This window comes from Puma concolor, chromosome B4, assembly GCF_028749965.1.
Source record: "Puma concolor isolate L17-30 chromosome B4, mPumCon1.1.hap2, whole genome shotgun sequence".
Taxonomy (NCBI): Eukaryota; Metazoa; Chordata; class Mammalia; order Carnivora; family Felidae; genus Puma; species Puma concolor.
The window spans coordinates 789,512-816,327 of NC_141673.1; the positions used below are offsets into that span (position 1 = coordinate 789,512).

General features: G+C 67.2%; 1 protein-coding gene and 1 long non-coding RNA gene across 2 annotated transcripts; both read right to left on the bottom strand.

Annotated features, from left to right (window-relative positions):
* Positions 1–5,177: 5,177 nt before the first annotated feature.
* PIM3 (Pim-3 proto-oncogene, serine/threonine kinase) lies at positions 5,178–8,319 on the bottom strand. Its single transcript, XM_086711946.1, has 6 exons — positions 7,945–8,319; positions 7,721–7,830; positions 7,566–7,616; positions 7,107–7,476; positions 6,376–6,552; positions 5,178–6,291 (listed from the first exon to the last, which is right to left on the bottom strand). Exons 1-6 carry the CDS (start codon positions 8,027–8,029, stop codon positions 6,104–6,106), a joined length of 981 nt encoding a protein of 326 aa, XP_086568072.1. The 5' UTR covers positions 8,030–8,319; the 3' UTR covers positions 5,178–6,103.
* An 8,665-nt stretch (positions 8,320–16,984) lies between these two features.
* On the bottom strand, positions 16,985–18,493 carry LOC147578810 (uncharacterized). The gene is made up of 3 exons (XR_015253206.1): positions 17,656–18,493; positions 17,372–17,548; positions 16,985–17,096 (listed from the first exon to the last, which is right to left on the bottom strand). It is a non-coding gene; the product is annotated as an uncharacterized LOC147578810 (long non-coding RNA).
* Between the last annotated feature and the right edge of the window lie 8,323 nt (positions 18,494–26,816).

Here is a 26,816-nt window from a genome sequence, read left to right on the forward strand (position 1 = left end):
GAGTGAAAATGTCCCTTTGAGCTCATGTGGGAGAGGCCTGGTGAGCAGAAACCAGACGACGCGGGGAGGCCGGGAGCCCTGGGGTAGACCACACCTCTGGAGCGCACCTCGAGGTGAGGGTGTGGACCCCAGCACACGTGCTCCCTAGGATGTGGGGTGTCTGCTGGGCAGGCCGCGCCATGGCCTAAGTGCTGATGTGGGCCTCCCGGGCTCCTGGCCCCCAGACAGTGGAGGATCACACCCCCCCCCCCCCCAGAGCAGCACCAAAGGGCCCGGGATCCCTGAATCCTGGCTGGCCTGGCCCAGCAGGTGGGGCTTCCCAGCCCTTCCTGGACTCTGGGTCCCAGGACCAGGGGCATCTGCGACCCAGAGAGACCCTGCCACCTGCAAGACAGGCACCTTCTCATCCTCAAGGTCCAGCCCTGGGCCAGCAGCCCAGGCCCTGGCAGAGGCCCCAGGGGCCCCAGGAGCAGGAGAGCCAGGCCACTGGGCTGGGCCTGGCCGTGGGCACCGGCACCTCTGCTTTCCACCCCTCCCCCTTGCTGAGGTGGCCAGTGGGGTGGGGGTCACTAAGCACAGCGTTTCTGGGTGAGGAGCTCAGGGCAGCATGGGTGGGCAAGGCAGGGAAACCTGAGGGTGCTTCCCGCCAGGTGGCCGGGACCCATGACATTGGCCTGAGCCTCAGATCAGGGCTGGCGGCCTCCTAGCAGGACAGCTGACAGGGCCAGAGGCCAGATCAGAGGGCGCTCGCCTCCGAGTCCCGTGCTGGGAAGACGAGGTTGTGCCCCAGGGTGACCTCTTCCTCCTTCCTGGACAAAATGGGTCCACTCGGCTGCTTGTGGCCTTTGGGGGGTTCCTGACCCCCCCTGAGCCCCGGTTTCCTCCACCTGGGGGTTCCTGACCACCCTGAGCCCCAGTTTCCTCCACCTGGCTCATTCGGTGTTGGGTACAGGTGACCCACCCCGCAAGGAGGCCCCTATTCATTGATCCAGGACTGGACCTCCCATCCCTCCCCACCTTCTCCTGGCCACTATCTGGGGCCCAGCCTCCAGGGAAGAGCTTTCCTGCAGGGAGCAGGCCAGGAAGAGGGCAGTGACCAGTGCTGGAGGGGCAGGCCCTGCCCCCACCCTGCCCGGCAGGCCTGACTGCCAGGAACTCCAGGGGTCAGTTGTGTAACCGAAGCCCGGGGTTTTGCCAAGGTTGCCTGGAAAGCCGGCCGGCCTGGAAGTCATGTGCCAGAGGCTAAGGCAGAGCCCCCCGGCCCCCCTAATCAGAGGCCCCCGGAGGGGAGAAGGGCCCACCGAGAAACCCCAGGGCTAGCACTTCCCCGTGCGTCCTGCACCCCCTCACCCACAGCCAGGCGTCAGGAGATGAATGGGGGCCCATCCCTTAGCTCCGTGGAGAGGAGCCGGGCCTGGCCGACACCCTCCCTGCGGCTTGCCCAGGACCTCAGGCCTGCCCATGCCCAGCGCTGGGCCCCTCCAGAGGCCCTCTCCAGAGCGGCCAGGGCGCCTGCAGAGGGGGGCGCGCGGCCCTGCCCCCTCCTCCGGGGCCCCATGTGGTGCGGGCATCCCCTGATCTGGGTGTCCCTCCTGGCCACCGGGCCCCACGGCCCCTGGCCGTCCAGGCCTCCACCGCCGGCCCCAGGCCCAACTGCCCCCTTCATGTTTCCTCCTGGCACGGCTTCCGTTAGCACGGGGACTCCCACGTTAGCATGCCAGCTGGGGTCTGCATGCCCAGAAGGGGCAGGTGGGGCTCCGGGGCCCCTGCCAGGAATCACTTCCTTTTCTGTGAAGCTTTGGCACCAAAGCCACGCCAAGGTTTCGTTTTGGGGGGCCGCACCGGAGAAAAGAAACTTAACACGGCTCCGACCCGGGTCTGCGTCCCAGCCGCTCTCTTCCGGGGGCCGGGCCGGTCTCAGGCCAGTGGGTGAGGGGCCAGGAGGGGCGGCCTCCGACGCCTCCCCCCGACCCTGTGGGCACAGCCAGCACCCACCCAGCCGCCCTCAGAGGGCCTGGCCATGAGCAAACCAATCAAAGCCGCCCACAAATAGAGCACAGGGAGCGCTCCAGGAGGGAAGGGCCCGGAGGAGCGGACGGCAGACCCTGGTGGGCGGCAGCTCGGGGTTTCTGTTCCTTCCATGAGGACTTCTGGGTTCCACGCCACCCCTAGCGGAGTCCCTGAAAGATGGAACCTGGGAACTCAACCCAGTGGCTCTAAAGAGCCCTCCACGTTAAATGGACCCAAGATATGAAAAGATGGCGAGACGGGCACCAGCCCAGCACAGGACCGTCAAGCCCCTGGGCAGAGGGAACTAGCATTCCAGTTCAGAGGGAACTGGCCACGCTTCCCTCTGCAGGGAGAGGCCAGGAGTGCAGGGCCTGGGGGGTGGAGGGGCAGGGGGCAGGCCGGCCCCTCGGGTCCTGACGAGCTCCAGGCTTGTGTCTAGGAGCAGGGAGGAGGGTGAGGGGCCCACACAGACAGAGAGGTGGCAGGGTTGGGGCAGGGCAGGGCCTGCCTCAGCCGCAGCTCTGAGCTTCTGCCTGAGCCTCAGACCCGGAGCTCTGCCCACGGCGGATTGTCAGAAATTTCGGGAAGGGGCTGGGAAAGCCCCCCAGACAGTGCTGCACCCTCTGTCTCTCCGGGGTCCTGGAGGTCCGGATGCAGCCAGGCCCACCGTTCCCCCGCTCCCCCAGCCTCCAGCCTGGCTCTCAGCGGCGACTGCGTGCAGGGACACAACAGTGGGGCCAGCGTCCTACTCCAGCACCTACAGGAGGTCCTGCCACTTGGGCCTCAGTTTCTCCAGGCATGACCTGGCTGAGCCCTTGCCTGCTGGAGCTGGGAACCGGGAGTACAGACAGCATCTAGCCCTGGACTGGGCGGGCCAGATAGGGGGGAGGGTGCTTTGGGGGTGCCCGGGCTTGTTCAGGCAGCACTGAGGCAGAGGGGGGCAGGGCTGGGCCGAGGAAATGGGGGAGGCCCCGCAGGGGCGGCGCCAGCCCCCCACCTCCTGCCCACCCTCGGGCCCCAGACCGAGGCCACGTTCCCCATTGGCCTTGACACACGCAGGCCAGCACCCTCTCCCTGCCCACTCTCCCCTCCATCAGAGGGGCCTCCCCGCCGCAGGCAGGGGGCCGCGTCCCATGTGGCCACACCCACGAACCCATCGATGGCCACCCTCCGGGCCGTCTGCCCAGCGCCAGCCTGAGCCTGCCACACCTTCAGAGGTGTCACTGGGCACACAGGCCGAAGGGCTGAGGAGCCTCGGGGGAGGCTGGCAGAGCCCCCTGACCGCCAGCGTTGCCCAAACTCGGCATGGCGCTGTGCCCTCTGTCCCAGGGGCAAACTCAGGGACACACTGTCCCCCGGGCCCCTCCTGAATGTCCTGGAGACTTGGGACGTTCAGGCCTTACAGATAAGTGGGCGGCGCCCTGGGCCAGCGGCATGGCCTCACCACGTGCCATCGGGGACGTAGAACGGTGTGTCCCCCTGGCACAGGCCCGGCCTGCGGGGGCTTCCGCGCTCACCAAGCAGGGCGAGACTCCCCCACTCACTTCCGGACTTTGCCCGCACACGTGCCTCTGACCCCGTGTCCCTGAGCATCCTCACAAGGTGCCTCCTGTGGGCAGGATACCCGCTGTACCGGGGACCGGCCTTCCTCGGGCCGTCCAGACCTTACGCCTTCCCCACAGGCTGCACTCAGCGCCCCGGCCCCCTACAAGCGCTCGACTCGGGGTCCCCCACACAGATGAGCTCAGTGAAGGATTACTGGAGCTTTAGGTGGGTGGCCGGATGGACAGAGGAGGATGGGTGGACGAGGGGCGAGGGGTGGTGCCCCAGACCGGCCCAGCATCCTCAGCTGGCAAGTGGGGGGCTGGGATCACAGGGACGCAGGAGTCACTGTCACCAGAGTAGAGTGCGGAGGCCCAAATGCCGCAGAGACACCACGCTCAACTCTCCGAGTGTTCCCCCAACAAGCTCCAGCCCACACGGGCAGGGCTGTCTGAGGGGCCCTGTCCTCGCAGAGGGTGGGGGAAGCACGGAGAGCCCCAGCAAGTCAGGGGGTTGCCAGGGCCAGGGAACAGGTGCACTGTCTCCCCACGCAGCCCCACTGCCTCATGCAGCTGCTCGGGGGTCCCTGGGGACCCCTGAGCCTTAATGATTCCTCAGGAAAGGCCGGCCAGGCCCCAGCAGGCCCCAAGCACCCAATGAATCCCTGCAGGCCCAGGCCCCACCACAGCCCCCCCCCCCCCCCCCCCCCGCTTCACTTTCTCTAGCTCTGCTTTCTAAAACTTCCTGTCTGCTCTTGCCTGTGGTCTCAAGATGCTCCCTTTATCTCACTCTGCGCTCCCAGGGACGCACTGGCAGGCACACAACGGTGTGCGTGCTCTGAGCACAGGCACATGGCTGGCACCTGGGCTGTGGGACACAGGGACAGGCCTCCAGCTGTGTGCGGGGACCCGGGACACAAGACGGTCACCCAGCAGGTGCCCCGCTGTCCCATCACCAGGGGCTGCTGAGCAGATGGCCCCACAGAGGGCCCACAGAGGGGCGGGACGTGACCAGACCCCCGCTCAGCTTGCCCTGCGTGGTGTCTCGCCCGTGTTTCCGCATCTGAATCTGGCCGCGGCTTCTACCCTAACCGTTCAACCGTCAGGCCAAGGCCCAACCAGCCAGCACTTGCCCCCTGACCCCACCCACCCCTGCTCTCTGGGCTTGGAATGTCTTCTTACACCCTCCACCCAACAAACTTCTACTTATCCTTCAGAACCCCTTCCCCCCATCTATGGAACAGCACGGACGCCTCTCCCTGGACGCTTCTGCCCACGTGGCCTGAGCAAGGGCCGTTTCCTCCTCCCACGGCTGACTAGGCATCCCCGGGAACAGAAACCGGAGGTCCCCTTGTGGCCACCCCCAGACACAGCCTCCAGACTAGCGGTGGCAACGTCATCCCAGGCCGGGGCTCCCTGCCCCCTCCCAGAAGACCCTGATAGCACAGCCTCCTGCCCTTGGGGAGTGGGGGGCGAGAACGGGGTGGCAAGGAGGCCAAGGAAAGAGCCTAGGTCCCCACCATGTGCTACCTCCCCACAGAACGAGGAGGGGGCTGCCCAGAGACCCCAGGCCCCTTCCTCCAAACCTCCCCGCAGCCTCCCTGCCTCATAAACACGGAGTAACTGTTATATACAAAAACGATTTAATTGAAATACCTGTATAAAAAATAGGATCTCCAGACATCTCACTTTTGAACCGAAAGAAACCCCATCCACGGTGCGCATGCACCTGGACTACAGAGACAGCTGCTACAATAAATTAAAGGCTTGAGACTCTGTCCCCCCACCCCCCAGCCTCCAGAGCCAACAAGCGGACTGTACAAGGTCAATAATTTAAACCCCACCCCCCCACCCCCCCACGCCCAGGCGCAGAGCCACGAGGTGGGGGAGGCACCCTCTCCCCCCAAATTAGCCACTGTACAAGTCCACCTTCCAACAGACACAGGTAGGACCGGGACCTGGGGTCCACACACACGGCCACCACCCCCACCCCGGGGCCTGCAGAAGGTGGGGGGGCCGGGAGGAGGGAACGCCCGCAAATAAATTAAACAATAAATAGCCCTCCTCAGGGTCAGACCATAAATAGACGTGCGCGCGCACAGGCGGCGAGGCCCCAACGTTGCATTGCTAGTGCACAGACGTGCCCGGACGAACACTGACGGACAGGCGGGCGCGGGAAGGGGTGGGGGGAGCGGGCACCAGAGGCCCCGTGCCCCCCGTGAGCTGAGGCCACAGGACATGCTCCTGGTCCGACACAGTCCAACAGGCCTGCCTCCCGGAGCAGCACAAGAGAGGGACGGTCTCGGGGCCCCGCACCTGCCCAGGCCAGGCCGGACGGGGCCCCGCCTGGACCGGAGCGTCTTTGGACAGACAGAGCTTGAAAAGACCAAGTCCCGCGAGAGCAGCGTTCGAAAAGGCACTCAAAGCGAAGGAAACAGCCCGGTGCCGAAGGCAAAGGTCACCAGGAGTCAGAGGTCACTGCCTGTGCAGGAAGCAGACAGCCCGGGTGGGGTGGGTCCCTCTGGCTCCACAAGCCAGGCCCGGGCCCCTCCTCACAAGCTCTCGCTGCTGGAGGTGGTGCTGGCCCCGTCGTCCACGTCCAGCGTGCGCAGCCGCAGGTCACAGCTCTCTGCGGGGCCACCCTCCGCCCCCAGCATCCAGGGGTGTGCGGAGATCTGGTCCAGCGACGGCCGCTCCGAGGGCCGCAGGGACAGACACCACTGAATGAGCTGCTGGCACTCTGCGGAGAGGAGGGGGGACGGTCAGGAGGGGGCGGGCTCCTCGGGCTCCGGTGCTCCCCGCGCTCCCGGCAGCCGGCACGCACCTGGGGAGACCCTCCTCCGGAAGAAGAGGCGGCCTCGCAGGATCTCCTCGTCCTGCTCGAAGGGAATGTCCCCACACACCATGTCGTAGAGCAGCACACCCAGGGACCACACCGTGGCCGAGCGCCCGTGGTAACGGTGGTAGCGGATCCACTCCGGGGGGCTGTACACCCGGGTGCCTGGGGGGACGCACGCGGGTTAGGACGTCCGCCCGGGGGTGGGGGGTAGGGGGGCCGGCGCCCCACCAAACGAGCACCGAGACCCTGCGCTCTACGCTCTACCGAGTCAGCTCCGAGGCCGGGCCGCGGGAGGCAGGGAGGCAGCTGGCCTCGAAATCCTGCCCGTCATCACCCTGGAAAAACCCGGCGCGCGGCCTCCCCAGCCACCCCGCCCGGCCGGGGGAGGAGCGGGTCACATGAGCGAGGGCTCGGGTTTCACAACAAACAGATGCGAGAGCCGAGGCTCGGGAGGCGGGCGGGGCGGGCGGCCCCGGCTTCCCCGCGCTCCGCAATGCGGGGATTTCTGCGGCGCCGCCCCCGCCCCCGCGCGGCACGCACGTGGCCCCCGCCCCCGCGCAGGGGGAGGCCCCGGCACTCCCGGCGCACACCCGCGCGCGCCCCGCCCCCGCCCGCCGCGAGCCCGCTCCCGGCGCGCGCGGCCTCCAACAGTCACCGGCCCCTCCGGGCGCCCCCGCCCGCCCGCCCGCCGCCGCCGCCGCCGCCGCCGCGCTCACCGTCGAAGTCGGTGTAGACCGTGTCCTTGAGCAGCGCGCCCGAGCCGAAGTCGATGAGCTTCAGCTCGCCGGAGCGCAGGTCCACCAGCAGGTTCTCGTCCTTGATGTCGCGGTGCACGACCCCGCAGCCGTGGCAGTGGCGCACGGCGGCCAGCACCTGAGCGAAGAAGCGGCGCGCCAGGGGCTCGTCCAGGGCGCCGCGCTCCGTGATGAAGTCGAAGAGGTCCTGGGCCGGCTCGGGCCGCTCGAGCACCAGCAGGAAGCCGTCGGGCCGTTCGAACCAGTCCAGCAGGCGGATGACGCCGCGCGCGCCGCCCGCCGCGCCCACCTTGCGCAGCAGCACCACCTCGAGGGGCACGGCCGCGCCGCCCTGCGGGACACGGTGGTCAGCGCGCGCCGCGCCGCAGCGGCCCCGACCCCGACCCCGGCCCCGGCCCGCCCCACGGCGCCCGCACTTACGATGGTGCCCCACTCGGTCACCCGCTCCTTCACCACGTGCTTCACGGCCACCTGGGGACGGGGGTGGGGGGAGGACGCGAGTGGTCAGGCCCGAAGACACGCGACGACGCGCGCGGTGGGCGAGAAACCCGGGTCCGCCCGGCGGCCCGACTCACCGGGAGTCCGTCGGCGATGCGGCTTCCCGCGTAGACTGTTCCGAAGCCTCCGCTGCCCAACACGGCGCCCACCTGGTACACCTTCTCGAAGCTCTCCTTGTCCGCCTTAACTGTGGGGACCGCGCGCGGGTGGGGTTGGTGCGGCCCGGCGCGTCCCGGTCCCCCTCCCCCGGCCCGGGCGCCCCGGCTCCTCCGCCCCCGGCGCCCCCCAGCCCCGCGCGCACCTGGCTGCAGGATCTTCACCGGGAGGTGGTCCACGCCGCCTGGCCCGCAGAGGTGCGCCAGGGAACCGAACTTGGAGAGCAGCATCGCGGGCGGCAGCGGGGCGCGGGCCCGCGGCCCCCGGGCTCTCCGCCGCCTCTCACCCGGCCCGGCTCCCCGCGCGGCAGCAGACGCGAGAGGGCGGCCTCCCGGCGCCGCGCGGAGCCCCGAGCCTCGGACGGAGGCGGCCGCGGCGGCGAGGCGGGAAGCGCGGGGACCCGCTCGGGCGAGGCAGTCCGCGCGGCGCAGAGGCCCCGGGCCGAGCCGCGCGTGGACCGCGTGCGCGCGCAGCAGCGAGCGGCTCACACGCCCCGGCCGCCTCGCCCCGGGGTTTTGGGCCGCGGCGACCGTATCCCTCCGCGGGGGCGGGGCGATCGGAACCCCGCCCCCTTCCGCGGGGTCTGAGCACCGGGGGGCGCTCCCGGGGGCGCGCGCGGGCGGCCGAGACGACGGCCTGGACGGGCCGGGCGCCTCCACCTGGGGTTGGCGAGGTCTGGTGGGCCAGGGGTGCGCGGAGAGACGCCCGGAACTAGCTCGCTATAGTGGAGCCGCGGAGGCGCACAGAGTGGCGTGGCGGTACACGTCACCCCCCTCCCGCGCGCGCGCGCGCACACACACCGCGCACGCGCAGCTCCTGCGCGGGCGGCGGCCGAGACGTGTGGGGCGGGGCCGCGGGAGCCAATAGAAGTCGGGGTTTTCAAAGGGCCCCGAAGCCCCGGCCAATGGTGGTGTGTGGGCGGAGCAGGGACTCACCAGCCCCGCCCCAGGCCTTGCCGGGGAAGGTCACCCGCAGAACGCGCGCCCCCCTCCGCCGCGTCCCCAGCGGACAGCTAGACCACGCGGGCTGCTGTAGGTTCAGGGTTCCGAGCAGAGGCGGGAGTCCTGGAGGCGACCCCCGTGGGCCCCGGACCGTGCGAATAGGTGTCCGGCATTCCGCGCCCAGCCCGAGGAGGCAGTGCCGCCCTCTCGGGGACCCCCGCTCAGCGGCTGCGCTCGGGAGATCGCAGCCCGTGGCGCGGGCGAAGCGCTGACCCTGTCTCCGGCGTCCCCGGTTCACCCCTCCATCCCCCGTCCCCGGTTCACCCCGGGGCCGTTGTTCTGACCGGGACTTGACCTCGAGCCCGCAGCCTGAGGTCCCTGACCACGCATCCCCTCCTTGGAACCTTTGCTCTGCTGTCCCCATGCCTAGAGCACCCTTTTCTGCCCTCCGCCCACCTGGCTGTTCTCCAGGTCCAGCTGCTGACCACCTTTCCGAGGGACTCCACCTTGACCACTACACATGGCTGTAGTCTGGACCCGAGCCTGTTCCCTGACCTCAGTACCACACAGAATCACCTGTGTGGAGTGGTCAAACCTTGAAGGTTGCTGACCTCGGCCCAAGGTCACCAGCCTGAGCTGCTCAGGACTCGAATGTGAGCCGCTGTCTGCCAGTTACAGTAGCAGTAGCGCAGTCTCCCCCCCCACCCCCACCCCCTCCCACCCCCCCACCCCGCTGTCTCGAAGGGGGTTGAGGGTTGGGGGAGCCAAGGGGCCGAGGCGCTGGCATTGCAGGTGCTCTCTGTGGACCCTGCCGTCCAGCCTGGGGTCTAATCATTGCAGGCACATCCCTGGGCCCATTTGGGGTCCCCTTCAGGTGTGCCCCCCAAGGATGCACACTCAAGGGCCTCAGGGGCCTGGGCTGGCCCGCTGGCTCCCGCAGCACACCCAACCTCCCCCAAGCCACCCCCCTTCACTGCCATTCACTGCCACTGTTACTGCCTCAGGGCAGAAAGTAGGCCCTTCACCGATCCAGCTCTCAGATTCTTGCTACAGGAACTCTGTCCACCGTCCTCCTGCAGCATGGGCCTGTGAGGGCAGGGGGCCCCACAGGGTCAGATCCAAGGTAGAGGGCAGGAGCCCACCCCTTCAGCCAAATCCACACAGCACCTGTTGTGGGGCTATCGTCCACTTGTGGGTCCTCCCGAGGACCAGCAGAGGGTCCCAGGACCCGTCCGCCAGAGAGGAGTAAACCTCAGGTCAGGCTGTAATGGGTTCCTGGACCCGGCCTCCGCCTGCACTGGGCTGGGGAGGGTGGGAATGACGGAGGGTGTCCTGGGTGTAGGTGATAACCACGGCAAGGTGTGGTTCTGAGATGGGCCTGGTTCCACCGACAGGAGCTGATGTCTCCAGTGGCCTCTCTGGTGTGCCCCCAGTCCATCGTGTGGATCTCCAGGCCAGCCCTCCTCATGTGCCCTGGCCCCGTGTGCCCTGTGGGTCCCTCATCTTGGAAGTTAGCCTTGGGAGGCCAGCATCCCAGGGGCGGAGAACCACCCCCAGCTCCCGGGTCTTGGTCTGAAAACCTCGAGTCTCCCCAAACTCAGAGCAGGGTTCACTCATACTTCTTCAGAAAGCGGTGGAATGAATATGTGTCCTGTCTACAGTCCCTCAAGCTCTGAGGATGGTCTGGGCCATCTGTGGAAGCCTCTGGAAGGCTCCAGGAGTGGGGAAGGGGTTGCTGGCCTCGTCTGGGAGGTAGAGGACGGGGCAGGAGGCAGCCTTTTCTCTGGGGTGGGGATTTTCTCAGAGCCCTTATCCGTTGTAGACACCGCCCTGTGTGTTGCCCGTGTGCTGTCATGCGAGCCTGTGTGTGTGTGCACGTGTGGGCCAGTGTGTGCGTAGCCTTCCCCGACTGGGAGCTCTGCGAGGGATCGTGCTGGACCCGGACCCTCCACCAGGGCCTGTCCATGGCTGTCAGGGTCTCTTTCAGCCTCCCTCTGGCCTGAGGAGTGGGCAGGGGGCCGGTATTTCTGCCTGTGCAGCCACCCAGGGCCCCAGGTCCACTCTGGCAGGGCGCCGGGGACCTCTCCCCGCCCCTCCCTGCAGTGGGTCACCACCCACCCCTTTCTCAGCTTGGCAGACGGAGGCTCCGAGGGATTCTCCCAGTTGTGGAGTCTCTGTCCTCCTTGGTAGGGGTGGTGCAAAGCCGGATCAGAGTCAAGGAGCTTTTGCCCTTCTGCCCTGGGTGTGGCTCTTGGAGATGACCCCAGGCCATCCCATCCCTGCAGGCCAGGTTCCCACCACACCACCAGCAACGTAGAATGCCAGTCCCTGCTGGTTTTTTTCTCCTGGTTTCTTGAAGGCCTACCCGGTGGGCCTTAAAAATAGCTCTGGAACCCACAGGCAGGTGTAGCCCAGGCGAGGACCTCCATGAGCAGCAGAGCTGGGGACAACTCTGCTCACAGACAGGAGAGGCCACCAGATGGTGGGCTCGACTGGGGTTGAGGTGCCGGGTCCTCAGCCTGCTGCCCCACCGACCACGGAGAGCCAGGCCCTGTCCCTTGGCCTCCCGTGGCCCTTGAAGGCGTCGGAGGTCAGGCCAGCGTGCTAAGGGTGTCTCCATCCCGGGACCATCCTGCCGAGAGTGGCAGCCACAGCCGGCTTCCATAGGGCAGACCCTGCGAGAGGGTCCCTGCCCCTGGTGCTGGAAACAGCCGGCCCGTGGGTCACCCTATCCTGCTGGCAGGAGGGCTGCACTGTTGCTATGGTGACTGGAGCCAGGCTCGTCTCCGGGACAACGAAGGGAGAGGGAAGTGGACAGAAGATGGCCTGGGTCACTCACACTCTGTGCCTCCTGCGCACACACAAACCCCGCACAGACACACTTGTGCAAACATACATTCGCTCACACGCTTCTGAACATGCCCACAGAGCTGGAGAAGGGGGGGTGGGGAGGGAGGGCACACACAGGGGGCTGCCCTCCAAGCCTCCAGGCCCCCTCAGGCCTCCCCCAGGCCCTCTTCCCTGCTCTCTGGTGGTCTTGTCCACCCCAGTCCCCGTACCAACAACTAAGTCCTCCTCAATCTGCCCCTTTCCAGCTGTCCCTGACACCCCACAGGTTTGCTCGGCCCTGCCCTGGCCTCGAGATACCCCTCAACCTAGGCCATGCCTCATGTCCATCTCCCTAGCCGCCCCCCACCAGCCCACCCGTGCTCCCCCTGGACCCCCTCCCTGCTTCCAGCCTCCGCCAGCCCAGTCTCTACATCCCCTGCAACTCGTCTTTCCAGCTCCTGCCTTCTGCCAGCGTGCTGCCACCAGGACTGCCCTGGCCGGCAGGGTTACCCCCGGTGACTTGGCCCACGGTCACAGCCACCACCCTAAGCCACCTCTGGCCTCTGCTCTGACTGCGGGAACCCCCGGCCTTCCCGGGTCTGTCCTCCCCCGGGCCCGCACACCTGGCTTGTTGGCTCCCAGACAACACCCAGCTCTGTACCAGCACCCGCTCCCGCCCCAGCCCCCATCTGGGCCCTGAGAACTCGGTGACACAGCCCGGCGCCCCCGCCTCTCCTCCAGCGCCTGCACAAGCCGCAGCAGGGGCGTCTGGGTGAGGCGGAAGGGCCTTCCCTCCGGCCTCCACTCGCCTCACCTCCGTTGTGGCCTCTCACCCGCTAGGGAGGGGAGCCAGCAGGACTGGGCCAGGGTTTTGTAACATTTCCCAAAGGCAACCGGGGCTAGGGCCTGGGCTGGGGTGGGGTGAAAATGCGTGGGAGCCAGTGGGCGGCGGTGGCCTGTGTGAACTCTGGCCTCCCTGCCCAGGGGGCCCCGGTCTGGCCTGACCCCCGGCCAAGGCCGGCCTGCGTTCGAGAACTGTCGCCCCCTCTTGATGGCACACCCACGCCACCGTGGACCCTTTAGCCAGCAAGCCCCCTCAGGCCTGGCAACGGTTGCCCCTGCTTCTGGTGGGCAGGGCCTGAAAAACCGAAGAAGCCGGGGGAGGGTCTAGGCCTAACCTGGGGAGGGGCCAGGTCCCCAGTAGAGCTGACCCGAGCACAGCTGGACTGGACACCCCAAGCCCAGCCTTGAGGGTGGCGGTGATGGGAACGGTGACCATCTGCCCACAGAAACCCTCTCCCCAGAGACCCTCAGGCCAGCGACAGGGACCAGGCTGGCCCCGGACGGTGGGCATCAGCTCCCCGGCCACTTAGCTAGGGCCTATCTCCTCCCTCCCTTGGGACCGCCCTCTGACCCAAGCTGAGTAGCCTCAGCTGGTCCCCACCCACCCCTCAGGCCAAGTCCCTGCTCTGCCACCAGCCCATGCCAGGACCATGGGCACATCCCCAACCTCTCCTCACCTGGGCCTCCCTGTCTGCGGGGACTCTGATCACCCTCGTGTGGGTCCGGAAGGAGGACCCAGTGAGGTGCCTGTGAGGTGTTTCCCACGGCACGCAGGAGGCCTCTGATGGACATGGCTGCGGGGTCTCCGTCTGTTGTCCTGGGCACGGGCCCTGGATTTCATCGATAGAGTCAGGGGTTTCCCCGGGACCGGGAGACGTGGGACCGGGCCCAGTTCACCCGGGCAGCTCCACCCCCACCATGCTGAGAACCTCAAGGCCAAGGAGCCCTGCCTGGATTAGGGGAGGGCTGTCCCACATCCCTCCTGCTTGCCCTGGGGGCCTGGGGCCCCAGGGGCTAGGGTGGCCGTGCCACCCTCTGCGGGGACCCCACACCCTGTCCCCCCAGGACCGGGTGCAGCCTCTGAGAACCTAGCTAGGGAAAGTCCTGCAGCCTCTGTGGATGACGTCCAGGCTGGACGGGACCGTCGCCCCACTCCACTCCAACCTCCAGCATGCAGACAAGGGTGGGGTGTGGCAGGGGCTACGAGGGTGATCCCCAAGGAGCCAGAAGCTGGCTCTGCCTGGGTTTGCCTCTGATTTGCATGAAGCTCCCACTGGCCAGGGTTCAGGATCCACGCAGGCAGTGGGTCCCATGTGGGATCTTCCCGGAGGAGGAGGCCCAACTCAGCCGGGTCTCCAAGACTGACAGAGAACAGAGGGAGGGCGTGGGGGGCTCTCAGCACCTGTGACCTCTAGGGCCCAGGCTGGGGCAACAGCGGGGCCAAAGGTGTGGGGACCAGACTTGTGCCATTTGGAGCCAGTCAGGGAGTCTCTCTAGAGCGGACGGGGCTGGTGTCCTGAGTCCCAGAGGGATTCAGGGACCTTGGGGCCCCGGGGCCCAAGCAGTGATGACGTAGTCTTGGGCCAGTCCCAGCACTGGCCCAGGCCACTCAGACCACACTCAGGTCGTGGAGGAACTGTCCCCTGCAAATGGACCCCCAGAGTGTCCGGAGCACAGACCCCCTGAGGGCCTGGTCACGGCAAACATGAGCTCGGGACACAGTATGGCCTTGGATGTGTGCGTTTAGTGAGCACTTCCTGCGTACCCGCTGTGCTCCGTCACTCACATACCCCCACTGCAGCCCTTGGGGGGGTATTGCTTTCATACTACAGCAGAGACAGCAGTAGTCTTCAGGGACACTGAGGGGGACGCCTCAGGAAGGATGAGCCCACGGGTGGCCACTGGCCCAGCCGAGCACATAGAAGAGTGTCACTGCGAGGGCAGGAGCTCCACCCAAGAACAGGTGAGGCTTGGGGAGAACTTCAGGTCAGGCCTCAGCTGGCCCCTCCCTGCCGGCCCCAGGGAGCACCCACACAGCTCTGAGCCGGTAAGCCGGGGAGCACTGTGGGTCTTCTCCTTTAATGGTTCGGAAATAGCCAGCCTGGAGCGAGTCCCCCGATGCCCAGGCGTGTCAGTGGTTCCAAGGAAGGTCCAGTGTGGCCCAAAGTTCTGCCCCTGGCTGAAGGACGAGACCGGCACTGGCTGAGGCCCGTGAGGTGCTCAGCACCCTGGAGGCCTGAGGTGGCGCACAAGCATCCGTGGACCCGAGATTCAGCCGGCCCCTGCTTTCCGTGCCCGCTGGGGGTGGGCCCGGGCCGTGCGCAGGGGCCGGACCCCGGGGGGAGGCGCAGGCTGGAGCAGGGCTGGGCAGGGCAGAGCACATCTGCTAGGTGAGCCCCAGGAGGCCCCATCTAGCCTTCCAGACCCTCCTCACTGCGGGTTTTGCCAGAGGGACCAGGTCTGGCTCCCGGAAGCGTCCCCAGTGCCGGCCGGGGTTGGGCACTGAGAGGCACGTGGGCATTCGGATCCCAAGGTACGGCAGGAGTGTGGGGGCTCAGGATGTGGGCCCGCTGCGGGAGGTCAGTATTCAGGGGCTGCTGGCCGCACCCGTGAGGGAGGAAGAGGACGGTCTGGTCACCCTGAGCCCCAAGCCTGGGCTAGAGGACTTTCCCGGCTTATCGTGTTGTTCTGTGGGGAGGGGGGATGGAGGGCAGGTAAAGGAGAAAGGGTTTGGGGCTGCTGTGGCTCTGCCCCCCACCCCGAGTCTAAGCTCCAACCCAGACTGGGGGCGGCCAGAGAGCCCACCGAGGCCCTGTCTCTGCCCCAGGCAGGAGGTGACCTGGACAGAGCATCTGGTTCAAAAGAAGTAGCTGGGCTGGCTTCCACCTCAAGGCCACTCCCCTGTTCCTGAAAGTGACAGTGGAAGGGGGGGCAGGGCCAGGGAGGACCCCAGCGCAGAAGCTGAACAGGCCTCTGGTGAGGAGATGCCCCCATCCTGCGTCCCCCTGCTCACTCCTGCTGACCCCCAAGTGGGACTGGGCCACCGCGGGGCTCCCCAGGTATTCTGGGGCCCGGGAGCTTAGAGGGACCCAGTCTGGCCGGGAGGACAGCACAGAGCTCCCCAGCGGCTGGTCAGCCTGCACCAGGGTTCAGACGATAGGTAAAGCACTGCGAACAGGTGAGCACATGGGTCTGTGTGCGTGAGGCCAGCCAGCCCGTGTGGACCAGGCAGGTGGTGACCAGATGTCCGTGGTGGGCACTCCAGCACGGGGCCTCCTTATCACGTGTGCTCCCTGTCTTCCCAAGCCCCTTCCCAGCCAGCTCAGGCACCCTGGCAGGTGGAGCAGCCCCCTGGCTGGAAGCAGGACCACTGAGTCACTGTGGGGTTGCGGGCAGGGCCTCGCAGACCCTGTGTGGACCCTCCCCCCCCCCCCCCCCCCCCGCCGACACTGGCACCCACGCTGGGATCCAGGGCCCAGCACCCTATAAAAGCCTGGAGCCTGGAGTCCAGGCTGGGTTGGAGATGGGTGTGGCCAGGGTGGGGGACCAGGACGGGGAGAGCAGCGCAGGGTGGAGGGTGGGGGCTGAGCTGGGCCAGGCCACACCTGACTGGGAAGAGAAGTTGGGCTGCAGCACAGCGGGGGGGGGGGGGGGGGGGGGCGCTCACCCCACGCTAGAGGTCAGGCGCCTTCCGGGGGCTGACGCAGTCACCCGGGGTGGGGGGGCGGGGAGGGGGAGAACAGCTACTGAGTCACCACAGAGAAATGGAAAGAATTCTGTGCTTTTACTCTCTGGCTAAGCTCCCCTACGCCCAAGAAATTCCCCATCCCAAGCCACCAGCGCCTCCCTGCCCAGACCCCCTTCCTGCTTCCTGTGGGCCTGGCTCCCCCCCACTGCCCTGGGGGGGCAGTTTCCTCAGGGCACGGTGGGGGGGGGCCGGGGGGCAGCCCTGCGCAGGGGGCCGGAGGTGGGGGGGAACCAAGAGGTGCCTAAGAGCCAACCTGGCCCAGAGTGGACCCTGTGCCAGCCCCCTCTACCTCCTTTTTGGGTCCCCCCAGGGCCTGGCTGGGCTCCAGACGGGGGCCTTGTCTCTCCTTCATCGACAGCACAGCAGCGTCAGCCCCTTGGGGGTCTGGGCCCCCCGGGGGCTTCCGCGCTGAGCCTGTCATCACCCAGCACTGCCCGGGAGACCCGATGGGGGCGTTGCAGGTGCCCCCCACTCGCAGCCAGGCCAGGCTCCTCCCTTCCGGCCCAGGCCCCACCCTGGGGACTCGGTCCTTCCCCTGAGGGCCCCAGGCAATATCCGACACTGACCCTCTGCCCTCTCACCCCCGTCTCTGTGCCGCACCCGGGGCGTTCCCAGAGTGGCTTTCCAGGCAGCGTCAGCCGGAGGGGAGCCGCTGACTTGTGGTTTCTGGGACGCGCTGCCAGTCCGGGGTTTCGACCCGGCCCTGGAGTCCCTCCCAGGCCGGCGAGGCAGCTCCTCTGGGACCCAGGGCCGAGCCCCCCCCCCCCCAACTACAGTGGCCCCGGTGTCCACCCCACCCCCGCCCGGCCCTCCCCCAGCCCCAGCGCCCAGGCTCTGCTGCTCTCGACCCCCGCTGGCCCTCCTTCTCGGGACACCTCTGGAGCCTGCTTCCGAACACCACTCCCTGGCTGGAAACCTTCAGTGGCTCCCTCTCGCCTGTGGAGGAAAGACAGAGCCACCGGGCCTCAGTTCTCTGAGCTGCAAGATGGGTCTCCTGGGAGTGCCGTCTGCCCCCACAGAGCCGCTAGGGGAAGGTGTGGGTGGGGAGGCGCCTGACGGCCTGGGTGGGTAGGGTGCCCATAGTGTCCTGCAGCCTGGTGTGACCCGCTTCTGTGTCTCCCGCCCCTTCCTAGCACCCAGACCCTCTGCCGATGCCCCCTGACTTCTAGGCACTAAAACACACCATTCCCATCCCCCCATCCAGGCTTCACCTGGCCTTTGCCTCTTCCCAAGGCCCGGAGCCCCGGACCAGGGCAGGGCCGGCTGGGCAGGCTCGGGGTGCATGTTGGCCTGAAGTGGGGCGGGGCGGGGGGGGGGGCAGCTGCGGGAACTAGCTCAGGCCTGGGGGGCGTCCTTCGGGTCCTGGATTCCAGGTACCGGCATCCTTCCTGGGGCCGAAGTGTATCTGTTGGTGAGCGGGGGCAGGACAGGGAGGGGAGGCAGAGAGCCACTGCCACACCTCTGCGCAGGACCCGCCCATCACCCCTCTCCTCACGTGGGGCTCTCAGGGCAGAGATGGGGCATGCTGTCCTTCTCTTGCTCCCCATTTACATATTGGGAAACTGAGGCTCAGGAGCGCAAACAGCCAGCCAGGCCGCGGTTGCCGCCCCATCACAGGCTAGACGCCTGAGGCTGGGGCTCACTGGGCCAGGAGCCAGGGCAGGGGAGGTACGGGAGCTGGGGCGGGTGGCCAGGCCTGGGCTCCGTGCGAGTCCCGGAGGCCGGGTAGGAGGGGCTGGCTGCGCCCCCGGCTGGCGTTCCCCATGTCCAGCACCACCAGGGTGCAGGTGGGGGGCGTCTCCCGTGGGGACGATCTAGGGTCCAGGAGGCTGGGAGAGGAGCTGGGGGCAGAGGGACGCCAGCCAGGCCAAGGGGAGGTGTCTTAGCGAGGCCTGTGGGGACAGGGTGGCGGGAAGGAGCCCAGGATTGGGGCAGGAGGGGCGGGCTGGGCCGCGCCGGGCAGAGGGCCTCTGTGGACGGTCTGCGGTCCTGAAGTCTCCCTTCCAGGATTTGGTGACTGCAGCGCAGGCCGGGCTGTGGCGCTCTCAGGGAGGCGGGCGGGGGCCGGCGTCCGGGCAGCCTGGGCACCGTGGCCGCAAGCGTGCCGACATAGGGCAGCGCGTCGACACTGACGCTGGCCTTCTCTCAGCGAGCACGGGGGTCTGGAGGGCATGGGCCGGGCTGACCTAGGACTGAGGGTGGGGTGGGCAGAGCCAGGGCAGGGCCGCAGAGGGCGTCTTGGCAACTACCCGGTGGCCAGGCCCCGGGCCACATGTGGCCTCCGGTGCACCTGTCTCTGTGTCTCTGACCTGTGGAGGGGAGCAAAGCGGCTGCCTCCCAGCCCCTTCCCCCCCCCCCTTGGCCCGGCCTTCGGGGCTCTGCTGCCTGGTATAGCCCTGCCATCTGCCGCTGGGCGGGGGCCCTGGGGTGCTGCCCGTGACGCACGCTGCGGCCTCTGTTCCGCCTGCCTCCTGGCAGGATCCCAGCGCACGTGCGCACGTGGACATGACCCCCCCACCACACACACACACGGTCAGACCGGTTCTACATGGCTGGCTGTTGGCCTGTGTCGGACAAGCCTGCCCCACGGATGTCCGCCCCCTCCTTCACCTCTAGCCTTGGTTTCCCCACCTGAGACCTCACTGGGCCGGGCCCAGGAGGAGCCTCACAGCTGCAGGGGGAGGGGAGCAGGCAGAGGGCAGACCCGGGTCAGTGGGGGACCTTGGAGACCCCCAACTGCGGCTGAGTGGCGGGGGGGGTGATCACACACGTGCGCCCGCCCCCCTGAGTGGGTGGGTGCACCAGCTGGGTCCTCCCCTGGTGGGGCTGACCCACTGACCCCAAGTCGCTCCAGCAGGGTGCCCGAGTCAGTTCATCCCTGTCGCTTAGGTAGCTGCTCCGATGACTCATTAACAACACACCTGCCCCATGGCTCACCCTGTCCCCTGGGCTCCCCTGCGGTGGATGGTGACACCTTTCCCCACCTGTCACTGGGACCATTTAGGTCATCCTGGCTTGTGGGCGCCCCCCTCAACCGCTTCTGGCCCCTGCGCCGGAGGGGTGCAGGTGGCCCCCCCACGAGCCCCCCGTCCACTGAGAAGCCCCGAGGCCCTGACGCCTGAGCCACTGCAGCCCTCACAGCTCATGACCAGGCCTCACCCACAGGCTTCCTCTCTGGGCCAGCGTAGCCGGCCCCGCCCCCCTCACTGGGCAGCAGTGTGGCTCTCCCATGAAGGGACCCCAGCCCCAAGCCTGACAGAGGGCACCGAGGGCCTACACTTGTCCCCTGCCACCCCCAGGACCCTTGGACCCACCCAAGCAATTGTCACCTCTCGGGCCCCCTCCAGTGGGAAGCCCCTGCGGCCCGAGGGGCTCTGCTCTGCTCTTGCCCTGCCTGGGACAGTCGGTTAAGAGGGTCTCCCGCCCTGGGTGGGGCAGAGGGGAGGAGAGGGGGGCAGCCCCGGGGCACTTGGATGCACCACCAGGTGGTGTCTAGGCAGGGAGCGGCACCAGAGATCAGGATCCAGGAGGCCTGGGCCCAGCGGGCAGGCAGGGTGTGGGCTGTCAGGGGCATCGGGGACTGGGATGAGGGACAGGCTAGGGGCATAGGCCAGGGTGTGCAGCGGGGAGACGGTGGGTGGTGTGGTCAGGAGGCGGGGGCGGAGTCGGGGGGATGGGGGACCCGGTGGGAGCCTTGTGGCCTGTGGCTGTGGGGCAGGGGCAGCTGGGGACACAATGGGCCCTTGTCCGGCCTGCTGAGGCTCCTGGGTGCCGAGCAGGGACCCGTGGGGCGCCCTGAGCAAACACACGCCCTGTTCCGGCTGCACACGGTGTCCTGGGACAGGCGGCCGTGGCGCGGGGCCAGCAGAGAGGGTGAAGGCAGGGCCAGGGCACAGCCACCAGCCGGAGCTGCCCCTGCCGGAGGCCCGGAGTCTCCCCCTCTGAGCACGGCCTCGACCCCTGCCAGGCCCGGATGCTTCTGCAGCCACACGGACCCTGGCAGAAGCCCTCGCCTGGTGGCGGTGGGCCCTGTCACTTAGCGGGTCTCCCCAGGCCTGGCCACGCTGGACCCTCGTGGCGACTGGACCCGGAGGCTGCCCACCTCTGGCACTGGCTCACCTGGGTGGCCCAGTCTGTGCCCTGGACAGGCAGAGGGCAGGGGTGCGGCTAAGAGAAGACTCACCTTGTGGGGAGACACGCCCTGGCAGGCTCGGCTCTCAGGCCAGGCCGGGCACCGAGGCTGCGGCGGGGCTGAGTCCCAGGCCAGCGTGGGTGTCCCACGGAGGCCCCGCTGCTGAGGGTCTCTGAGCTGTGCGGCCCACCGTGGGTGGGGGGGAGGTGCGCAAGACCCAACGGATCCAGCAGGGGGCCTATCTTAAGCCCAGGACGCACCCCGGATGGGGGACATCTTTCCAACACTCTGGGGTGGCTGGTGGGGCCCCAAGAGGGGGCGGGGCGTCTACAAGACAGATGAGCTCCCTGGAAGGCTGCCCTGCTCAGGAGGCCCCAGCGTGTGCGTGTGAGTGTGTGCACGTGTCCGTGAGCGTGTGTGCGTGTGCCGGGGGCACCGCAAGGGCAGACGGCACCCCACCTGCGTTCGGCCAGGCAGCCAGCCCCAGATCCTGAACTCGCAGCCACCCCGAGCCGGGCCAGCCCCTCGCACACCCGGGTCCCTCGGGCCTGTGCCGCGGCGGAAGGTACCGGCTGCTCTCGGGAAAAGCCCCGCTCTGGGCCACGAAGCCGGGGTCATAGCCCAGCCGGCCTCAGAACATATCCTCGTCTGCTAGGAAAACCTCACTCAGGCCCAGAGCTGCTCGGTGCCCCCAGGGGCCTCCCCCTGGGTGGTGGTTTTCAGGCCAGGGGCACCCAAGTGTCTGCCATCTGGGACTGGGCCTCCTCTGTCTCCCCTGCCCCCGCGAGGCTTTGCCCCAGCCCAGATCCGAGGAGCACACGGGAGGGGTTCTGGGAGATCCCCAAGGCCTCCTCCCAGGTTCCCGGTCCCCAGCTTCTGGGGGAAGAGCTGGCCGGGTCGGGGGAGGGGAGCGGGAAGGTGGGGAGGACACTGCCTGGTTGGGGGGGTGGGGGGGGGCCATCAGGGCTCGTCAGATGGGGCTGGGGGCCTGACGCACCCCCCTCCCAAAGGCCCCTCTGGAGACATTAGGGGGGAAAAAGGAGCTGACCTAATTCACCGGTGGCAGAGGGTGGCCCTCTAGACTGGTGCCACCAGATGAAAAGTGAATGTGGGCCACTCGGGTAATTAAAAGTAGCGAGAAACGGGTGAAATTAATTTTAATCATTACTCTTGTTTAAGCCGGTATCCACAGTCATTTCAACATGCAGCGCACACAGCCATGCGGTCACGAGAGCGCCCGCTCACAGCTGTTTCTCTGCAGAGGCCTCACCCCTGCACCCTGCGCACCACAGGCAGCTCTGGTTCCTTGCCGGGGCCCGGGGCCCGGGGCCTGAGAGAAACCCAGAACATTCCCTGATGGTCCCAGGGCACCTGGGTTCCCAAGTCCGGGAGGTAGGGGGGGAGACGCGCCCAGGGAATGCCTTTTTTTAAAATATGTGTATTGCAATATCCAAATTACTAAACGCAGCAGAAACGAACACAAGCATTTGTGCCGTTTGGACGACAGAAATGACAAGAAGTCTGTGCACCGGCCCGGGGTCACCCGGCGGGACCTCGTGGGGCCTCTGCCAGCCCTCCAGCCCCTCCGGCAGAAGTCTGCACGTGAGTCACCCCCAGACCGTCCTTATATTGACTGCCTGTGCTGACGTGACTCTCGTGTCAACACGGTTCTGTGGGAGCCCCTCCCAGACCCCTTCCCAGCCTCTCTGCCCACAGGCAAGAGCAGCCTGCCAGCCTGGGGAGGCTTCTGGTGGGCGCCCCGCTCTCCCCCCGGCAGGCATTGCCCCCCCCCCCCACCCCGGCAGGCACCCCACCCCGGGAGGCACCCCGCTCCCCCCTCCAGTGCCCGTAGAAGGGACACTGAAGGACCTAGAAAGGAAAGCGTTTTCCTTTTTTCCGTGGTCTCTTTCTCAACTAGCCGTGGTTGTTTGTTTGTTATTTCACGTTCGGAGTAAAGCAACATTGAACTGTCAAATCGGTATCGTCAATGTTCTCCTTTTTACGTTGTGCCGGGCAGGTGTTTGGCCGTGAGCTGGTCGCAGACGTGGAAATCCCCGAGGTTTGTGTTTCGGGGCTGCTGCCCGCCGCTAACTCAGCAGCTTTTTCACCGGGTAAAATCTACACCACAGACGATTCGCCAGGTCAGCTAACGGTTTGTAAGTGCCTGGTTCAGGGGCACCAAGTACATTCACGTTGTTGTGCACCCACCCCACTACCCGTCTCCAGAACTTCTCCATCTTCCCAAACTGGAACTCCCTCCCCATCAGACGCTCACCCCCCCCACCAGCACCCTCCCCAGCACCACCGTCTCTACTCTCTGCCTTTGTGAATCTGACCACTCCAGATTCTGGTACCTCCTATAGACGTGAAACCACACAGGATTTGTCTTTCTACGATGGCTTCTTTCACCGAACGCAGTGCCCTCAGGGTTCACCCGCGGTGCAGCAGGGGTGAAGCGCCCTTTCTGGGGATGATCGCCTACACGGACGGACCGCGTCTTGCTCGTCCCTTCGTCCATCAGTGGACACTCGGGTTGCTTCTGCTTTTTGTGCACCGGGATAACGGCGTGTACGGGTGTGTGTGCAGGTGTGTGTGAGGCCCCGCCCTCCGCTCCTGTGGGCACGCGCCCGGGACGGAAGCCAGTGTCACTGGCGGCTCCACGAGGGGGCTCCGGGCTGTCTCCCCAGCGGCTGCTCCCGTCAGCAGTGCGCAGCTAGTGGCCGTCCTAGGGGGCATCTCGGGGTGGTTTCGATTTGCAGCTCCCCCAGGGTTCGCTGCCCTCGCTGTCCTCTGCCCCCTGCTGAGATCCCCAGCCACCATGGACCCGTCTCCCCTCAGCCCCTCTCGTGGCCACTCGCCCCTGCCCGGGCAGCAGGGTGCAGCTGGGGACACCCATCCAGTGGCCTGCTCCGTCTGCTCTGTGTCCCTTCCTGTGCTCTCCCCACCCCCCTCCTGCCCGCCCTGTCACACCTGTCCCCTTCTGGCCCCTCCTGCTCAGGGACCCCTCAGAGCTCCCCTGCCCCGTCATCAGTTTTCCCTGTGACCACGTCCAGCAGGCACATTCGGGGCATCGTCTCTCATCCTTACAAGGCTCTCCGGACTCTCCACCCCCTGCCGCTGTGAGACTTTACCGCTGACCTCCTGGAGGGGTGGCCCCCCTCGCTGCCCCTCTCCCCTCCTGAGCTCAGGCCCACAGCCGGCTCTACCTTTGGGGGGGCTTTGACAGTGGGAGCAAATTACCCCAAGCTTCACTGGCTCCCTCCAACCCTGGCTGTGTGGCCTCGCGGTTTCCGGGGTCCGGCGTCCAGGTAGGGCGGGGCTGCGGTCTCATCCGAAGCTCACTCCTGGGGGTGCGGATTCGGGTCCTCGCCGATGGGACTTCCCGTGTCTCTGCAGCGCGTGGGCCTCTCCGTGCGGCGGCTTCCGGCACAGCCTTTCCGAGTCAGCCCCCGGGCCCGCGCTGGAGGGGAGGCCACGACACAATACGCGAAACCAGGAGGCGGGATGCGGAATCCGCCCAGCGCTCACCACCCACCCTCGCCGCGATGACCCCGGTGCCCCTCCTCCCTGACCTCCCTCCTCACCCCCTGCAGAGTGGCCAGAGGGCCTGGGACGACCTAGGTCCTTCCCCGCCACTGCTCTGTCCTCAGTCCTCCCAATGGCCTTCTCGCTGTCGTGGACACTGCCTCCAGCTGGGACCCCCAGCAGCTCCCGGCCAGTGACTGAGCAGAACGGCGGCGGACAGCCTGGCCGGCCAGCTGGGGAAGGGAGGACAGCCCTGCAGCACTGCTCACCCCATGATTCCCCAGCTGCTCTTACAGAGGCCCACGGCTTCACTCCACAGCCGTCCCCCGGGGAGATGCCGTCTGCACCGGCACGGGTGCCTGCAGAGCTGGGGCGCATGGGCCCGGATCATAAACCGGGTCCTGGGTAAGCTGAGCCGGTCCGCGGACCACAGTGCTCAGAAGCACAGTCCGGTCCCCAAATGAGTAAGTGCGGTTGAGGTACCCCGCCCAGGGGCGGGGCTCTGTTGGTGGGGACAGTCCAGCAGAAACTTCAGGAACTGCCCCCACCCGGCCAAGATGGTAAATAGCAGACTACCTTCCCGGGGTGGTGTGGCACAGGTGATACACTCTCACCGCCCTGAGGGTGCGGGCCACGGCCTCGCCTCGCGCGTCAGCACCGCCTAACTCCCCGGGGCGGCCCCTGCAGAGCGCGGGCACCCTGGGGACAACGCAGGCCCCGGGCTCTGGTGCGCAGCCAGCCAAACGCAACGGGACGCGGGTGGTGCGGTGCCCGCGGACAGGGATGGGCGCAGCAGTGATTGCTGCCGTGACTGTGTGGGGACTCTGTGCTCCTGTCCCCAGAGCTCTGGGCTCCACGGTCAGCGGCCCCGGTGCCCATGAGACCCGGTCCCCCCAGGGAGCTCTGCAAGGAGCACAGGCTGAGCCTAGTAACATGCTGGGGGGGGTGGTGGCTGGCCCGGCCAGCGGGAGGCCGCCGCTCGCAGCCACGCCCCGGCATGGCCACGGACGGACACGACCGCCAAGTCCGGGCCCGTCCGAGATGAGAGCTTGCATCAGGGAGGGCTCGCCAGCGGGGGACCCCAGGGGCAGGGGTCCTCATTAACGGAGGGACCCTCCCTTCTCGACATGACCGTAGGTCCCTTCCTGAAGACCCGAGGCCCTGGGGACCTGAGAGTCACAGACAGGAACACCCTCGAGAGCCAGGGTGGCTGTGGGCCACGTACCCCTCCGGCCACACGGCCCCCACCACCCACCAGCTCCCCCTCGGGTAGCTGCTGCTTCACGGGGTCCACTCTGGGTGCGGAGGCTTGGGGACGAATACCTGAGGCGATCTGGGGGGAAAGTGACTTTCAGGTGCAGTGTTCAAAACTCCTGAGGTTGTTCACGGAGCTTCCCCTGCCCTGCACCCGCCCAGGCCTGAGGCACTAGCCTCCTAGTCCCCCGGGGCCGCCCCTTGACCTGCGCCTGGGCAGGCAGCAGAAGCCCAGGTCCCCATCTAGGGGCGGCCCCCGCCCCACCCTGTCTCTTGCTGTCACAGTCAGCTCAGATGCGGGTGAGGCCGACTCCGGGTCTGGGGGCCCTCATGGGTGACGACGGGACCCCCACCACGATCCGGGGGGTACCCCAGGCACTCCGGTGGCCAGCCTGGCCGTCTGACCGCCACCCAGCACCGGGCCTGCTGTGGCAGGGAACAGCTGTGGCTTTGTGTCCCCAACGGTCAGGAGGTGGCCTCGGCCACCCAGACGTCTCAGCGCTGCCACTGGCTTCTAGAAGCTTCACGCACAGCATTTTGGGCCATTCCTTCTGTTTGCCTGGAGCGTCAGACAGGCTCCGAATGTACAGGGTCAGCGGTGAGCAGACGCCCACGTGGGGCGCCCCATCGGCCTGCCTCCTTCCACCTCCACTAACTCCTTCCTCGGTTCATTCTGTCCTTAATCCACCCACTTGTGGTTACTCACGTGCGCCTCCCCCACTCACTCACTCCCTCCCTCCTTCACTGACTCCCTCCCTCCCTCGTTCATTCACTCCCTCCCTGTCTCCTTCATTCATTCCCTCCCTCCCTCCCTCCCTCCCTCACTCGTTCATTCACTCCTCCATGACCCAATAGGTAGTTCTTCCCTGGAGTCAGCTGGGAGCCAGGCCCACGTCGGGTCTCAGGAAGGGAGGGCAGAGGGATAGATAGTTGTATTTTTGCATCTACTCACTATTAAACGAAACTTCCTGGTGAGCCTATAGGTCTGCAGCACTGCAGACGGCTGGACAGATGGTCGGATGGACAGACAGACACACAGATTCCCTGGCTGTGGGTTCTGGCCGAGGCATCCCTGAAACAGTCACCTGAAGCCCCCGGTGCCCTCTCACTTTCTCAGACACAGGTGGCCATCGGGTCGGCTGAAGCGGACGTGGCCACAACAGCGTGACAAGGCCCGGATGCAGGAACACGAACAACGGGCAGCACCCCCAGACTGAGCACCCTGCCCCGAACTTGGAGCGGTCCCCTCCCTCATTCACTCCAGTCTACCAACAAATGCCCTCCGTGCCGCTGCGGCCCTCGCTCCGGCCGGGAATTCCGTAGCCCCCCGGCCCCGTCCCCACCGTGCGGCCAAGGGACTTCCTAGCCTCTGTCAGCTCATGGCCTCTCTGTGCAGAAGCCACCAGGCTCCCACCCGGCAGCGCAGAGGCCAAGTCCCGCCCAGGTCTGCCCCCTTTTCCCCCTGAAGCCCCTCACACCAGCACCTAAAGACACTCTGCTTCCGCTCTCCCGGCCCCCATGCAGCATCCTGTAGCCCTGGGGCCCCCGCCTCACCCCCGCCAGGCCCCCGTGGTACCCAGCACTCCCCGGAAACAGGCGGGCGGCAGAGGTAGAGCAGGTGAGGGGCAAGGGTCCTCCGGAGGCCCGGCTGTCTCCTGCGCTGAGCAATCCACGCGGCAGGGCCGGAGCCAACCGGGCCAGCCGGTCTCACCTCCCTGTGCTTCCCTGCAGGGGCCACTCCCGAC

What these genes read in the sequence shown, in the direction of transcription:
- PIM3 (XM_086711946.1), bottom strand. Translation starts at nt 8,029, where the DNA reads ATGCTGCTCTCCAAGTTCGGTTCCCTGGCGCACCTCTGCGGGCCAGGC. An exon ending in GGTGAAGATCCTGCAGCCAG is followed by an intron (nt 7,831 to 7,944) that starts GTGCGCGCGGGG and finishes CGGTCCCCACAG; the next exon opens with TTAAGGCGGACAAGGAGAGC. An exon ending in TGACCGAGTGGGGCACCATC is followed by an intron (nt 7,477 to 7,565) that starts GTAAGTGCGGGC and finishes CGTGTCCCGCAG; the next exon opens with GGCGGCGCGGCCGTGCCCCT.